The sequence below is a fragment of the Ranitomeya imitator genome, chromosome 1 (assembly GCF_032444005.1).
Source record: "Ranitomeya imitator isolate aRanImi1 chromosome 1, aRanImi1.pri, whole genome shotgun sequence".
Taxonomy (NCBI): Eukaryota; Metazoa; Chordata; class Amphibia; order Anura; family Dendrobatidae; genus Ranitomeya; species Ranitomeya imitator.
Genome location: NC_091282.1, coordinates 1231715040 through 1231732275, shown reverse-complemented (window position 1 = coordinate 1231732275; position 17236 = coordinate 1231715040). Strand labels below are relative to the sequence as shown.

The window sequence follows — 17236 nt, the reverse complement described above, 5'->3', positions numbered from 1 at the left end:
CTAACTGTGGAGATCAGATAAAGCTCTGATCTCCACCGTATAACCATGTTTAGGCTCTAACTGTGGAGATCAGATAAAGCTCTGATCTCCACCGTATAACCATATTTAGGCTGTAACGGTGGAGATGAGGCAAGGCTCCAATCTTCACCGTATAACCATATTTAGGCTCTAACGGTGGAGATGAGGCAAGGCTCCAATCTTCACCGTATAACCACATCTAGGCTCTAACGGTGGAGATCAGATAAAGCTCTGGATCTCTACCATATAACCATATTTAGGTCCTAATGGTGAAGATCAGACAAAGCTATGGTCTCCACCGTATAACCATATTTAGGCTCTAATAGTGGAGATCAGACAAAGCTCCAATCTCCACCATATAACCATATTTAGGTCCTAATGGTGAAGATCAGACAAAGCTATGGTCTCCACCGTATAACCATATTTAGGCTCTAATAGTGGAGATCAGACAAAGCTCCAATCTCCACCATATAACCATATTTAGGTCCTAATGGTGAAGATCAGACAAAGCTCCAATCTCCACCATATAACCATATTTAGGTCCTAATGGTGAAGATCAGACAAAGCTATGGTCTCCACCATATAACCATATTTAGGTCCTAATGGTGAAGATCAGACAAAGCTCCAATCTCCACCATATAACCATATTTAGGCTCTAATGGTGAAGATCAGACAAAGCTCCAATCTCCACCATATAACCATATTTAGGCTCTAATAGTGGAGATCAGACAAAGCTGTGGTCTCCACCGTATAACCATATTTAGGCTCTAACAGTGGATATCAGACAAAGCTATGGTCTCCACCGTATAACCATATTTAGGCTCTAACAGTGGAGATCAGACAAAGCTATGGTCTCCACCGTATAACCATATTTAGGCTCTAATAGTGGAGATCAGACAAAGCTGTGGTCTCCACCATATAACCATATTTAGGCTCTAACAGTGGAGATCAGACAAAGCTATGGTCTCCACCGTATAACCATGTTTAGGCTCTAATGGTGAAGATCAGACAAAGCTCCAATCTCCACCATATAACCATATTTAGGTCCTAATAGTGAAGATCAGACAAAGCTATGGTCTCCACCGTATAACCATGTTTAGGCTCTAATGGTGAAGATCAGACAAAGCTCCAATCTCCACCATATAACCATATTTAGGTCCTAATAGTGAAGATCAGACAAAGCTATGGTCTCCACCGTATAACCATATTTAGGCTCTAATGTTGAAGATCAGACAAAGCTCTGATCTCCACCGTATAACCATGTTTAGGCTCTATCGGTGGAGATCAGAAAAATCTCCGATCTTCACCGTATAATCATATTTAGGCTCTAATGTTGAAGATCAGACAAAGCTCTCCACCGTATAACCATATTGAGGCTGTAACGGTGGAGATTAGACAAAAAAAATCCCCCATTAGATAAAACAAAGACAAATAAAATAGAAAAGTCATGTAGGTTATTTTCATTTTTACAATTTGTTAGTAAGAGCAGCCTCCCTTTCCCCTCCAAAAGCTAAATCCATTGACACCTTTATACCTGCTGTCTGTTTCCCCAGTGCTGAAAAATCAGTGTTTAAATTAATATGCAAATGAGGCACTAAGTGCTCAGAGCACTTAAAGTGTAATTGTCGTTTTCATCATGTGAAAATAAAAAAAAATTGCAATCTTTCTTATCAGAGAAATCTGATTGTTTTCTTCTCCTGGACTGTTCATTCATTCTCAAAAGCTTCAATTTAAGGGTAAAGTCTGTATTCAGTTAATAGATTTTCCCATTACTGAGATAGGAGATGATTAGGGCTCATAAAGTTCTATGAAGAACTGTAACTGTCCCTTTAGGAGAACTTCCAACAGAACATCTGTGTCTTGTCTGCCTCTAGCTCCTTTCTCCATAGAATCTTATGAGCACCAATTGTCATCTCTTATCTCAGAAATAGGAAAATGCCTTCACTGACAACAGATTTTACAGATTGTACTCATCAACTGAGAGATAATCAATCTGGGAGGAGAAAGAAGCAGAAGATATATTACAAAGTTGCTTTTCACTTATGATATCATTGATATTGATGTAAAAAAAACAATGGTTGTAAATTGCAAATATTAGCATGAAGATCTTAAAGTTATCTTCATCAACCTTTTTAATCTGTTATCTGTTGCTGCATTCCTGAGAAATCAGTTGTTTAATTCATAAGACTTTAAGTGCTCTGGGCCTGACAGAGCACTTCCCAAGCCACTGCCTCCTAAGGTTGTTTGCCCCTCCCGCATCAGCCTTTTTGGTCTGATTAGCAGCTCATAATCCAATTACTTAATATCTTCTACCGTCATATAGACAATGAGTTATTACTTTAACGAAAAAGGTTAGTACTAGTCGAGGAAATGACCTCTGATTTCTCGGGAATGCAGCAACAGATAGATGATTTAAAGAGTTTGATGAAGTTAACTTTAAGATCTGCACTCTCTTATTTGCGATTTGGTGGGTAACTTGATCTGACAGATTCTGATTAATTATAAGTCCCATGACATAATCAAAAGATGATAATAATTTAATAATCTTTATTTAATAATGATTGATTGATTGATTTATTTAATATTTATATTTTTTATATAATAATAATAAGATGATAAACAACATACATGTTAATTAAACTTATAATTTCATAGCTTGGATGCACATATATGTATTTGCAATTTTTTTTTTAATTATTCAAAGGAGGAAGATTCATACTTGATTTATTAGGACGGTAGAACGTTTCGTGGGTCACTTTATCCGATTGCTCCAGGTTGCCCCAGTCTAATGGCATAGGAGATACATGCCTCCATTGTCTGATAGGTGGGGGTTCTACTTCAGGGACTCCCATCAGAAGAATTGGGGTCTCCTCCTTCCTTGGCTCTCATCTCTGTCCATTGTAGTCTACAGGAGCTATGAAAATATATGGAAAGCTTATTTGTGCATGGAATTACCTCAGGAAGACAGAATGATATACGGCCCCGTGCCCCAGGTCGGTCATAGCTTCGGAGCCAGTTCCAGGTTTATGTCAGCATTTGGACCTCTCTTTAATTTTCCATTTTACTGCCTCAATTTTTAATAGCTATAACGTTTTTTGGTTTGTTTTTTTTGTCGGTCACTTGATTTGTAGCTATTTTTGCAGAACGAGCTGTAGTTTGATCTCTTTCTACTCAACTTTTCAGGGGAAGCGAAATGACCATGAAACAGCAATGCTTTTTTCTCTTTTTTCCATTTTGGCAGTCATTGTATTCAGATATTTTAGTAGTTCAGACGGTCACTCATCAAGTATTTTATATTTTTTTATCATTTTTTTTTTACCTTCTGGGATTAAGGCAGGGAATGGCGTAAATAAAAAAAAAAAAAAAAAAGGATATTTTGTATTTTTACTTTTTTTTTTTTTACTGTCTTTGTCTTGGGACCTTGTACCAGTGATAACTTGTACAATACAGGCTGAACTTCATGGGTGTTCAAACATGGCTGACATGGGGTTCTTCAGTAGGCCTCCAAGATGCCATAGCAGGAGTCATGTTGTGATAGGAGTCCAATGGGCATCGTATGGGATAGCTCCCCTTCCTTTAAAGCCTCTTAGAGGCCATTGACATGAACGACAGCAGCATCTAAGAGCTCTGATTGCGGCAGTTTAGCCTATCTTCTTGCATAGCGTTTAGACTCAGGTGTCGGCTGTACGGCACAGTCGGCACCCTGCGCTGTATGGAGCTGCTTAGTTCACTGCCCACACGATGTCTACGGCAAATGCAGATTCATTTGTATCATCTTTACCTCATAAAACAGCCATAGGATGTATCGCAGCATGACTAAACGCCCATGGGCTCTAGGAGAGCTGGGATGGCGGCCATATTGTGGTCATATATCGCTAGGGGAGCAGCTGACTGGAATCTTTTATAATTTTGACCGGACCACATTCATTTTGTTCATTTTTGTGGAAATTTATTTTTATGACACGGTGGTCGACGTTGTGCATCGGCTATTACAGCCCAGGCCGCGGTTTATGTATGGCTCCTGGCTAGGTGTATACATCAGCACCGCGCTCTATAAATACAGCATCGCGTTTAGGATGTGTCATTGGGGCCGACATTACTCTACAGAACAAGACGCGTGAGGATGAGAGACGTCCGGCCTGGTTGCTGACGATTTATGAAACCGTGTAAAAGCAGAGCCATCTTTATTACCCATAGCAACCAACCACAGCGCAGCTTTCATTTCATCAGACCTGTTTAATAAATGAAAGCTGGGCTATGATTGGTTGCCATAGGTGACCAAAATAGTTTTTCTTTTTAGGTGTTTTTTTTAAAATAAACAAGGCCCAAATATTAAGTTTTGGGTTCCTTGGATCTGGATTGCCAAGTTAACCTTTTATTTTTTCTGGACACATTATCAAAAATCACGGACCGATAATATTTTTACGGACACATTGGAAAACAATAATAAATCATTATGACTATAAGTAGTAAATGTTTACAGCCCATAATTTTGATAATTCTAATTTTCTCCATTCAGATCCCGGTTAGCTGCCTTCCAACTGGACTGTCAGCCGTCGGCACAGTCTGTGACCGGATGTGCGCGGGAGAACCACGCCGCTTGTTTGATGGCGTACACGGGGATTATAGGTAACGTGTCATTCCATGCTTATAGACGGATAAGGAGAAGGATCAACATGCCTAATAATTATCAAAATGTATTACCCACAAATTGTGAACTCTAATACGTCAGCCCAGCAGGGCTCCTAAGATGTCCACTTTTGGGTGCGATTTTGCTTGCCACGTTTTGCTAGAGATGGGTGGGAATACACAAACTTCCAACTTGAAAACTATTTTTAAAACATTCACAGAGAATTTATGATTTCAGCTGTGAAGCATAACTGCGCCTTCTCCACGTTCCTAATGTTGCCCATTGTATGTGCGTTTGGACAGCTCGGCCTTGGCAAATCTCCCGGGTGGCAGAGAGTCCTTCCTCAATGCTACGAGGATGGCACGTTGACGTGACATACCACCAAGATGGGCACCTAGTTTGCTCTTGCTGTGGGTTTCATCTTTCCTTAATGACCACTGCTGTATTTCAGCCTAGTTTTCTCATCATGCAGCTCCATAGGATAAACCTTCACTACGGGACTAGAAGATGTCAAGCAGGTGACTCGATGCTCACCACACTAAGAATCACCTGCAGGATGGATATGTCTGAGCTAACAATCTACTCTGATACGAGCGGCCCATTAGTCCGTTAGGCCGAAAACAACAGCTGCTGTCAGTCTCGGCCCTGGCACTAGTGGTTCCTTAGACCCTGTTGAATGTAATGAGGTATTTGGTGCTGATTTCCAGTAGATGTTGAGGGACAAGCTTGAACCTTCTTTTTTATAGCTTAGGAAAGAAAAGATAATAAGGAACTATACGATGACACAGTACTGCTACAAAATGATCATTGTATCTGACACATCCTCATCCAGAGGGTAAGAGAAAGGATTTTTTTTTTTCATGGTCTCTAAAAGAATACCGAAGATCTTGATTTGTGTGACCAGTTGGTCATACTGACCACTACTGTACGAGCCTGTTCTGGACTGGTCATGTTCTCCAACATAAAAACATCTGCTTTTCCACAAAAATCCAAAATGTGTCTACCATTTCTCATCCTCTCTCCTAAATACTGATGTGACATTCTCCAAACATGTAGTACAATTCAATCATCAACTCTGCTGCTTGGTTCCTCTTGATCCTCTCAATTCTTCACTTTTTTCTCCTATTGTTCCAGCTTACCTTTTCCAATTTTTCAACACATCCTCTTGTTCCTCCATCTACCCCTTGCTTTCTTCACTTTTCTGGTTTCTCCACTCACTCCTGTCCTCGTTTCTGCAGTTCTCCTTTAATTAGTTCTCCTTTTAGTTCTCCTGTGTCTCTTCTCTTTACTCTATTTCCATTTTCCTTTCATTCCTGGATATTTCTTCAGGTTCCTTCACTTTTCTCCTCTTTGTATGTCTTCCCCTTCTTCTCTTTCCTCCATTTCTCCTGTCCTTATTCAGTTTCTCCTCTAATTCCTCCACATCTCTTGTCATTCCTTTATTTATCCTCTTGTTTCTCAACTTCTCTCTCTCTCCTTCACCTCTTGTCTTATTTTCCACGTCACCTTTTTCCTCCACTTCTCCTCATTACTTTACTTTTCCTTTGCTTCTTCTCTGTGTGGTTCCCCTATTTTTCCTCTCATTCCTTCACTTCTCAGTTCTTCAGTTACCGTCTCATTTCTCCATTTCCGCTCTTTCACTTTTGTAATTGTTCTTAACTTTCTCTTTAGTTATCTAAATTACTCCTATCCTATCATTCTTCCCCCTTTTTTCATTTCTTCACCAATACTCTACCTTTCCTTGGTTTCCTTCTACTCTTCCATTTTCCCTCTCAATCCTACATCTCTTCTCTCATTCCTACATTTCACCTCTCTTTCCTCTGTCACCTCTCAATTTTTTACCTTTCCCCTTGTTACTCCATTTCTCCTCTGCTTCCACCACTTCTCCGCTCATTCTTCCACCTGTAGTTTCCCTTTTTCACTTCCCACTCATTCCTCTACACCTCCTCTCATTCCTCTTCTCTTCTGCTTCCTCTATCACTCCACTCCTCTTCTGCTTCCTCTATCACTCCACTCCCCTTCTGCTTCCTCTATCACTCCACTCCTCTTCTGCTTCCTCTATCACTCCACTCCTCTTCTGCTTCCTCTATCACTCCACTCCTCTTGTTTCAACACTTCTAATGTACATTTGCTTCTTAAATAATAGGTGAAAAGTTTCTGTTCACTGGTGGGCTCACTGGCAGTTTGAATGGATCATTGTCCACTGTACTCCGCTATATACCAGTCCTATAGAGAGTGAATGGAGTAGTATCTCTTGTAGTAACACTATATAGTATGTGTTATGCTTAGCATATCTAATGTCACAATATTGTACTCATCAGTTTTCCTTGTCTGTAAATGTATTTACAGGTAGTCCCATCACACCCAACTATGTGGACAACTCATCTTCAAGTGTGGCCCCCTGGTGCACATGTAACACCAGTGGAAACCGGCAGGAGGAGTGTGAGAATTTCCTACACTTCTTCACGAATAACATCTGTCTACGTAAGTTTCCAGAAAAGTTCCAGATGTCTAGTCAAGGGGGTGTTAATATGAGGGTTTCAACAATCAGCTTCCTTTATCTTAGTACAACTCCAACCTTGATTTTCTTACATTTGCTAAGTATTGGAACAACACAAAAAAATGAGAAAAAAGGCAAGTTAGACATAATTTCACACAAAACCACCAAAATGTGCCAGACAAAAATGTTGGCATTTTTCCAAAATTGTGAGTTAACCACTTTGTTTCAAGCATGTGATGCTCATTCACACTCACCTGTGGCAAGTAACAGGTGTGGGCAATATGAAAATCACACCTGAAACCAGATAAAACGAGGAGATGTTGACTCAATCTTTGCATTATGGGTCTGTGTGTGTCACACTAAGCATGGAGAACAGAAAGAAAAGAAGACAAGGGTCTGAAGACTTGAGAACCAAAATTGTTAAACAAGTTTAATAATCTCCAGAGATCTTAATATTTCTTTGTCCACAGTGAGCAACATAATCAAGAAGTTTACAACCCATGGCACTGTAGCCAATCTCCCTGGATGTGGACGATAGAGGAAAAAGTTGATGAAAAGTTGCAACGCAGGATAGTCCAGATGGTGGATAAGCAGCCCCAATCAAGTTCTACAGAAATTCAAGCTATCCTGCAGGCTCAGGGTGCATCAGTGTCAGCGCAAACTATCCATTGACATTTGAATGAAATGAAACACTATGGCAGGAAACCAAGGAGGAACCCTCTGCTGACATAGAGGCATAAAAAAGCTAGGCTGCAGTTAGCCAAAATGCATATGAGCAAGCCAAAATCGTTCTGGAAAAGTATCTTGTGGACAAATGAGACCAAGATAGATCTTTTTGGTAAAGCACATCATTCTACTGTCAACCAAACAGAATGATGCCTGTAACGAAAAGAAAACAGCACCTACAGTCAAATATGGTGGAGGTTAAAAGATGTTTTTTGGGTTGTTTTGCTGCATCTGGCACTGGGCGCCTTAACTGTGTGCAAGGCATCATGAAATCTGAAGATTACCCCAGAATTTTGGGTTGCAATGTATTGCCCAGTGTCAGAAAGCTAGGTTTGTGTCCTATGTCATGGGACTTCTAGCAGGACACTGGCGCCAAACATATTTAAACAAGCACCGCACCCAGAAATGGATGGAAACAAAGCGCTGAGGAGGTCTTGAGTGGCAGCAATCAGTCCGGATCTAAATCCCATTGAGCACCTGTGGAGGGATCTTAAAATTGCTAATGGGAGAAGTCGCTTGTTGATGGTTATAGGGAGCGATTGATTGCAGTTATTTATTCCAAAGCGGGTGACCAAGTATTAAGTTGAGGGTACCAACAATTTTTTTCTAGCTTTTGTGTGAAATTATGTCCAATTTGCCTTTTTTCCCCTCAATTTTTTTTTGTGTTGTTCCAATACACACAAAGGAAATAAACATGTGTGGAACTATTTGAGGGGTGCCAACACTGTTGTCCAGGACTGTATGAATATGTATATATACTGTATATACTATATACCAAAAAGTGCAGCAGCACATTGTGTGCGGCAAGTTTTGTAGTTATGTGCAAACATTGAATATATGAAATATAAACTGCATTACAGCCATATAGAATATTCTTATAAAATTATTGTGCTTGGTCAATATGTATGAGCCCACCAGCTATAACAAGGCGAACTTTCTTCTGATGGGTTCCTAGCCTTTTTTTTTTATCAGACTTACTTGTGCCGGGCCAGAAACCTATAAAAATAAAGGGCTGGTATTATTCATCTCTAGCTAAAAACAACCTTGTGTGAGAAGTGCTCGGCTAACTAAGGAGACAATCACTATCTTCAGATGTACAGGTCCTTCTCAAAAAATTAGCATATAGTGTTAAATTTCATTATTTACCATAATGTAATGATTACAATTAAACTTTCATATATTATAGATTCATTATCCACCAACTGAAATTTGTCAGGTCTTTTATTGTTTTAATACTGATGATTTTGGCATACAACTCCTGATAACCCAAAAAACCTGTCTCAATAAATTAGCATATCAAGAAAAGGTTCTCTAAACGACCTATTACCCTAATCTTCTGAATCAACTAATTAACTCTAAACACATGCAAAAGATACCTGAGGCTTTTATAAACTCCCTGCCTGGTTCATTACTCAAAACCCCCATCATGGGTAAGACTAGCGACCTGACAGATGTCAAGAAGGCCATCATTGACACCCTCAAGCAAGAGGGTAAGACCCAGAAAGAAATTTCTCAACAAATAGGCTGTTCCCAGAGTGCTGTATCAAGGCACCTCAATGGTAAGTCTGTTGGAAGGAAACAATGTGGCAGAAAACGCTGTACAACGAGAAGAGGAGACCGGACCCTGAGGAACATTGTGGAGAAGGACCGATTCCAGACCTTGGGGAACCTGAGGAAGCAGTGGACTGAGTCTGGTGTGGAAACATCCAGAGCCACCGTGCACAGGCGTGTGCAGGAAATGGGCTACAGGTGCCGCATTCCCCAGGTAAAGCCACTTTTGAACCATAAACAGCGGCAGAGGCGCCTGACCTGGGCTACAGAGAAGCAGCACTGGACTGTTGCTAAGTGGTCCCAAGTACTTTTTTCTGATGAAAGCAAATTTTGCATGTCATTCGGAAATCAAGGTGCCAGAGTCTGGAGGAAGACTGGGGAGAAGGAAATGCCAAAATGCCTGAAGTCCAGTGTCAAGTACCCACAGTCAGTGATGGTGTGGGGTGCCATGTCAGCTGCTGGTGTTGGTCCACTGTGTTTCATCAAGGGCAGGGTCAATGCAGCTAGCTATCAGGAGATTTTGGAGCACTTCATGCTTCCATCGGCTGAAATGCTTTATGGAGATGAAGATTTCATTTTTCAGCACGACCTGGCACCTGCTCACAGTGCCAAAACCACTGGTAAATGGTTTACTGACCATGGTATTACTGTGCTCAATTGGCCTGCCAACTCTCCTGACCTGAACCCCATAGAGAATCTGTGGGATATTGTGAAGAGAAAGTTGAGAGACGCAAGACCCAACACTCTGGATGAGCTTAAGGCCGCTATTGAAGCATCCTGGGCCTCCATAACATCTCAGCAGTGTCACAGGCTGATTGCCTCCATGCCACGCCGCATTGAAGCAGTCATTTCTGCCAAAGGATTCCCGACCAAGTATTGAGTGCATAACTGAACATTATTATTTGATGGTTTTTTTGTTTGTTATTAAAAAACACTTTTATTTGATTGGATGGGTGAAATATGCTAATTTATTGAGACAGGTTTTTTGGGTTATCAGGAGTTGTATGCCAAAATCATCAGTATTAAAACAATAAAAGACCTGACAAATTTCAGTTGGTGGATAATGAATCTATAATATATGAAAGTTTAATTGTAATCATTACATTATGGTAAATAATGAAATTTAACACTATATGCTAATTTTTTGAGAAGGACCTGTACGTCTAATAAAAAATAAAAAGTTTGGGTCCAATCAAAGAAAGGTCGCCCTGTTGTGGCTGGTGGGCAAACGTATTGATTTGATAGTCTGAAGAGTTTGATAAAACTTTGGTGAGATCAGACATTGGACGGGGCAGCAGCTGTGTGGAGGTCTCCGCACTCCAGGTCTGTTTGGAGAAGGTAAAGATGAATGTTCTGCATTTGCCTTTTTGATTCAATTATTGGCCTCTTTATTGACTTGGGCAATCATCGCCGGCGAGCCGCTCATTCCACCGTCGCAGCTGAACATCTGATCTTGCATAAAGCTGATTTCCCTAGGAGCGGGCTAATGACGGCTCAGAATAAAACACTGGCTCGGATCGCTTCGGCCGGGAGCGGCGTTCGTTTTTTTTGTGGAGTATATTATTCTGTATAGAGTTGTAACTTTTGTAGCTTGTTGTACCGGTAAATCGATTATGACTTTTTTAACTTGTTTTTGCTTCATAGAAAACTCTATTCATGCTTTTGGCAATGGAACTAATCTAAATCTGGCATTAAATCCGTCCATGGCCTCTACAACACCTGAGCATAAGGAGGAAAAATACGCCAATGCCTCTATCCCTGCAGTAAAGGAAAGCGTCAATGTCTACGTCCAGCCCACAAAGGTAAGAGGATGAGTGTAAGATTCCATGTGATTAGTGGTGGATTTATAGAGCTCAAATGCATTTAAAGTAAAACAGGCAATAGTTTTCATCACCTATAGTTTTGTGTATACAGCTCCAATGCGCAGAAATGTGTATCCATGGTAACAAACAAGAAAAACTCTGCACCCACATTCACATGTGGTTTCTCTCCCTCTACTCTCTTTTCTTGATATCCAGTTGAAGAGAGGACGGGGGGAAGTGATTATCACGTCAGACTATATCCAGGATTACTATGGAGACATATAAAGATCTGCGTAGGAGATGTAGTAAAAAAATTAAAAAAAATCAAGGGGCATTTTTAATCAAAACTAATTGATTAGGTGTTTAATTTTATATTCCTTTAATTTTACGTGCAAAAGTACATTCTATAAGACGTGACTGCAGGATCCGACAACACCAGTTTTGTTTGTAGTCTGTTACCATGGTGACATAACAGAAGCATGGAATTTGAGTCAAAACCATTGGCTTTTTTTGTCTTATTTTTTACTTATAAATAATATAGTAATATTATAATTTATTGCATGAGATCGCATCCCTTATGGCTGTAAGTATGCAAACCCCTCTGGACTATCCTATCCTAGATTATTGGGGTCCTGGCCCATGGTATCCATGAAGGCGATTCCAGAAGATACCATTGAGAGAAACGGGCTGCTGTACATTTATCCTGCATTTACCCAACCATTTAAAGTTTACATATGGACCCCGGGGTGGTAAAAAAAAATAATACCACATGCTCACCTATTGATTCCCTTCCCATCTCCTGTCCTTTTCAATCGTGGTCAGCTTGCGACCGCTGCAGCCAATCATTGGCTGCAGATGTCAGTTGGCAGGGGATCGATAAGTATGTGCTTTTTCTTATTTATGTAAACTTAAACAAAGGGGTAGAAAACCCCTTTACATATATTATGTCCCAATTGAATAGGGACCCATGTAAGTGACTCTTCAAAGAGCGGGGGCCCAATCAGGAGGCTCACTCCTCCTATAGGTCCATATTCGTTAAAATGGCATAGGAAAAGCATGTGTCAAGTTGGGATAACTTCTTAAAGATACAGTTGAGTCCATATATATTTGGACAGAGACAACATTTTCCTAATTTTGGTTATAGACATTACCACAATGAATTGTAAGCAAAACAATCCAGATGCAGCCAAAGCAACCCAGGAGTTTATTAAAGCAAAGAAGTGGAGTATTCTTGAATGGCCAAGTCAGTCACCTGATCTCAACTCAACTGAGCAGCATTTCACTTGGTAAAGACTAAACTTCAGACAGAAAGGCCACAAACAACCAGCAACTGAAAACCACCGCAGTGAAGGCCTGACAGAGCATCAAAAAGGAGGAAACACAGCGTCTGGTGATGTCCATGAGTTCAAGACTTCAGGCAGTCATTGCCAACAAAGGGTTTTCAACCAAGTCCTAAAAATGAACATTTTATTTAAAATTATTGAATCTGTCCAATTACTTTGGTCCCTTTAAAAACAGGGTGGCCCATGTTAAAGAGCTGAAACTCCTAAACCCTTCATCCAATTTTAATGTGGATTCCCTCAAATGAAAGCTGAAAGTCTGAACTTCAACTGCATCTGAATTGTTTTGTTTAAAATTCATTGTGGTAATGTCTATAACCAAAATTAAAAAAATGTTGTTTCTGTCCAAATATATATGGACCTAACTGTAAGTATTTTTATGTTGTTAAAAGGGTTCCTCACTTTGGACCAACCCTACCAGAATAGAGGAGTCCCTTGACTTAATCTGATCATAAAGTGTCCTCCCGATGGGACCCATCAGTGTTTCCTGATAAAGTATTTAAATATGTTATTTTTCCACTATTGGACAACCATTTTAAGGCTCTAGCAAAGAGACAATCACTTTTTATATATTTTTTTTCTTACTTCTTTTAATTTTTTTAATCGAAGTTTGGGTTTCTCACCAAAACCAATATCCAAGAAGAAACACCTTTTCTAAAAGATTTTCATTCTGGCCCTCTAAGAAGTCACAAAGCAGTTTGTATTATTATTATTAGTAGTAGTAGTACTATGGTTAATAATTTAAAAATGTTTTCCTTAAGGTTTCAAAGGAGGAACCCTTCCTGGTCGGATCCAACGAAATCAAGTCTGAAGTCTTCAATTCTCTTGGCCCATCTTCCAGTTCCCAGTTGATCGGTGGTGGATGTTCCTTCCTCTTCACTCTATTTTTTCAAATCTTTATCTGAAAACGTTTGAGAGTGTCTCATTTTACACTAAAAGCAAAAAAAGGAGAAAAAAAAACAAACAAAAAACAAAATTTCTGGGAGAAAAACAAAACTGTGTCTTCTCTATTTTTTTATGTTAGTTCATGGTAATCTTAAAAGTCCTTCCTTTCTTTTATCGTCTTTTGAAATAATAAGGAAACGTCTTTTTGAGTCTCGGACTTGATTTTCAGACAGTTTTTGGAAGGCCGGGTGGCAGTCCCGTGGACTCGTCTGGAATATTGGCGAAGTCTTGGTGCCAGCTGTGCCTGTGGGGTCACGAGGAGCATCTAAGATAATGCACAAATGTCTACTGGGACTCGACAGAGCACAAGGACAAGAATTTTGATGAAAGTAACTTTGGGTGAAATACAAAAAAACTTTTTTTGGATGAAATTGTTGAGATGATGTTCCTAAATCCTATAATACGTAGGAGAAAAAAAAAGTATATAAGAGATTGGGAAACTGTATTCTGCATTATATGGCCTCTTATTTTCTACATTCTTGATGCTGGTAGAGGTGAAGATGTGTAAATATCATGGATGGATTCATCTCTTGAAGGACAAGGTCATACCATGAAGGACATGGCTCTCCTAAGTTGGTGTCCCCTCCCAAGCATCTGAAGTGCTTGTATTCCTCAACAGGTCATCGAACCTTTTCTTGACGTCTGTCTGAGACAATTTCTACAAGATGAGATATAATTTAGCTTTCACGATATATTGCAAATTTGCTTCGTCTTAAGTCAACAGAGTTTTATTTTATCATAACTAAGTTACCCCTCATCTGCTCCCCCCAAACTATTTTTTTCCTTTAAAAACTGAAGATCTCATGAATAAAATTTTTAATTTTCTTTTTTTCCGTTTTTTTTTTTTTTTTTTGGAAAGTAGCATTAAATTGTACTATACAACTCCGAGTGTCAACGTTGTCTTTAATTTTAGTTGTCTGTTTGATATGGGTGTGTAATTTTTTGGATTTTGATTTTCTCTTTGTTTTTGTTTGCTTTTCTTGTCATTGCACCAAATGATACTCCAATTTTACATTGGCTTTACTGTAAACCTTGAGAAGGTGGCTGAAGGTGGTCATGATGCTAAATGTAAGTGTTCAACTGAACTTTAGTCCAAAGTTTGGTTTGGGCACCAGAACTCTACCAAAACTTGAATCTGAACCCAAACACCATAGAAATTAATGAAGACCCAAATTTTGGTACTGTAAAATGATCGTAGAAAAGGCTAAGGAGCTGCCGAAAAAGCAGAGTGCCTCCACAGAATCGATCTCCCTCTCCATACGTCTCTCCCTCTTTCTCGGGAGAATTCCGTGTTCGGAGTTCAGCTGTAGACACCTAGTTTGGGTTCGCTCATCTCTAGTATCCAAGGCAGCAGACATATTCCTTTTCAAATCAGTTATTTTTGTGGAGATTAGAGGGAAATTGAAGACAATTACCATCAGATAATCAACTATAAATGAAAAGAAGGGGTCAATGTAAAAAATAAAATGCAGAAAATGTTTCTAAATAAGTCAAAATAGCAATGAAGAAGAAAGAAAATTCTCATGTATTGGCGATTTCACCCACAACTTACCACCGTCATGAACAGTTCTCCAGAATTGATCCAGGCATAAATGGTAGCGGACATGATCCACACACGAAAAGGATGAGGTGGTGTTGGAGTAGCTCCTCTATCCTGGAAGGAACACAAAGCAACCATTGGTGTGTTGATAGGAAAAGCCTCAAGAGTAAGCGAGCTGATGGACACTTACCGACATAACAATGTTGGAAAACACTAGAAAACTGTCGAAGAAAAGCATCAAGGGAGGCACCAGAGCATGACCCTAAATTATCCATTAGATAGAGTAGTTTTGATAGTTGCAAATTGCATAAAGGCTCAACTGAACACCAGAAGCAACAGGAAGCAATCGACAAGCTCCATAGTATTCTTTCATTACTTTTTTTTAATTAATCAGTTTCAGACTTGCAGAGGGTTTCTTTATGCCAAACCTGAGATCCGAAAACAAAGAAACCTTATCAGTCAATCTCTGCTCAACGACAGACATAGGAGATGTTCATACTATATGTGGCCAAACAATGTTTGCTATATGAATTGAAGCCTGGCAACAATTTCAAGCATATTGCAATGTTGCATTAAATTTGTATTCTGAGAAATTGGAGTTCTTAAATGGGTTCTCTGGAAATAATAATAAAAAAAATTAAGAAATTGTCTTCATAAATAAATCCCTAAATACTTTTAATCACTAAAGCACAATTGCATTGTCTATATAATCACTATAGGATTAAAATGTCGACAGTAACACTAGAATGTTAAGACAGTTGTCTGGGCGTCTGCAGTAGGAAGTTTCGTCCCCTCATGTGTAGGAAGATGTACTGCTTAGGTATATTCAGATCTAGTACTAGAGATACTAGGACATTTGAGGTAACAAGGGACTGCTAACACTTCTGTCCACCCTATTTAATATAATTCTGGAGATACCAGTAGTGCAGAGACTGTCTAATACTGGAGATATGGGAGTGCGGAGGTAAGAAGAGGCTACTCACACTACTGTCCACCCTGTCTATCTGATCTAATACTGGAGATACCAGGAATGCTGAGGTAAGAAGAGGCTGCTCACACTCCTGTTCACGCAGTCTATCTGATCTAATACTGGAGATACTGGAAGTACGGAGGTAAGAAGAGGCTGCTCACACTGCTGTCCACCCTGTCTATCTGATCTAATACTGGAGATACCAGAAATGCTGAGGTAAGAAGAGGCTGCTCACACTTCTGTTCACGCAGTCTATCTGATCTAATACTGGAGATACTGGAAGTACGGAGGTAAGAAGTGGCTGCTCACACTGCTGTCCACCCTGTCTATCTGGTCTAATACTATAGATACCAGGAGTACTAAGGTAAGAAGAGGCTGCTCACACTACTGGCCACACTATCTATCTGATCTAATAATGGAGATACCACGAATGCTGAGATAAGAAAAGCCTGCTTACACTGCTATCCAGCCTGTCTATCTGGAGATATCAGTATTGATGAGGTAAGAAGAGGCTGCTCACCCTGCAATCCAGCCTGTTTATCTGATATAATATTGGAGATATCAGGATTGCTGAGCTAGGAAGAGTCTGCTCACACTCCTTTTCACCCCTTTCTATCTGATCTAATACTGGAGATACCAGAAGTGCAAAGGTAAGAAGCCGCTCACACTGCTGTTTACCCTATTTAATCTAATACTGGAGATACCAGGGTGCTAAGTTAGGAACAGGCCTCACACACTGTTGTCTATTCTGTCTATCGGATGTAATATTGGAGCTATCAGGATTGCTGATATAAGAAGAGGCTGCTCACACTGCTGTCCACTGCATTTGATCTAACACTGGAGATACCACGGGTGCTGAGGCAAGAAGAACATGCTCACACTGCTGTCTACCTTGTCTCTATCTGATCTAATACTGGAGATATCAGAACTGCTGAGGTAAGAAGGGGCTGCTTACACTGTTGTCCCTTCTGTCTGATCTAATACTGGAGATATCAGGAGTGCTGAGCAAGTAAAGGTTGGTCACTCTGCTGTCCACTCTGTTTATCCGATCTAATATTGGAGATACAAGGAGTGCTGATGTAAGAAGACGCCGCTCACCCTGCTCTTCACTCTGTCTACTTGATTTAATACTGGAGAAAACAGGGTGCTAAGAAGAGGTCGCTCAAATTGTTGTCTACCATGTCTATCTGATATAATATTGGAATTATCAAGAT

The 17236-nt window shown here is 39.9% G+C and overlaps 1 protein-coding gene across 1 annotated transcript in view; it reads left to right on the top strand.

Annotated features, from left to right (window-relative positions):
• The window catches only part of GFRA4 (GDNF family receptor alpha 4), a 518921-nt gene extending 504527 nt beyond the window's left edge, over positions 1-14394 (top strand). The window contains exons 6-9 of the mRNA XM_069745134.1: positions 4538-4647; positions 6998-7132; positions 11070-11227; positions 13329-14394. Coding sequence (XP_069601235.1) covers positions 4538-4647; positions 6998-7132; positions 11070-11227; positions 13329-13472 — 547 coding nt within the window. The 3' untranslated portion in view covers positions 13473-14394. The remainder of the gene's footprint in view (positions 1-4537; positions 4648-6997; positions 7133-11069; positions 11228-13328) is intronic.
• The last annotated feature ends 2842 nt before the right edge of the window (positions 14395-17236 follow it).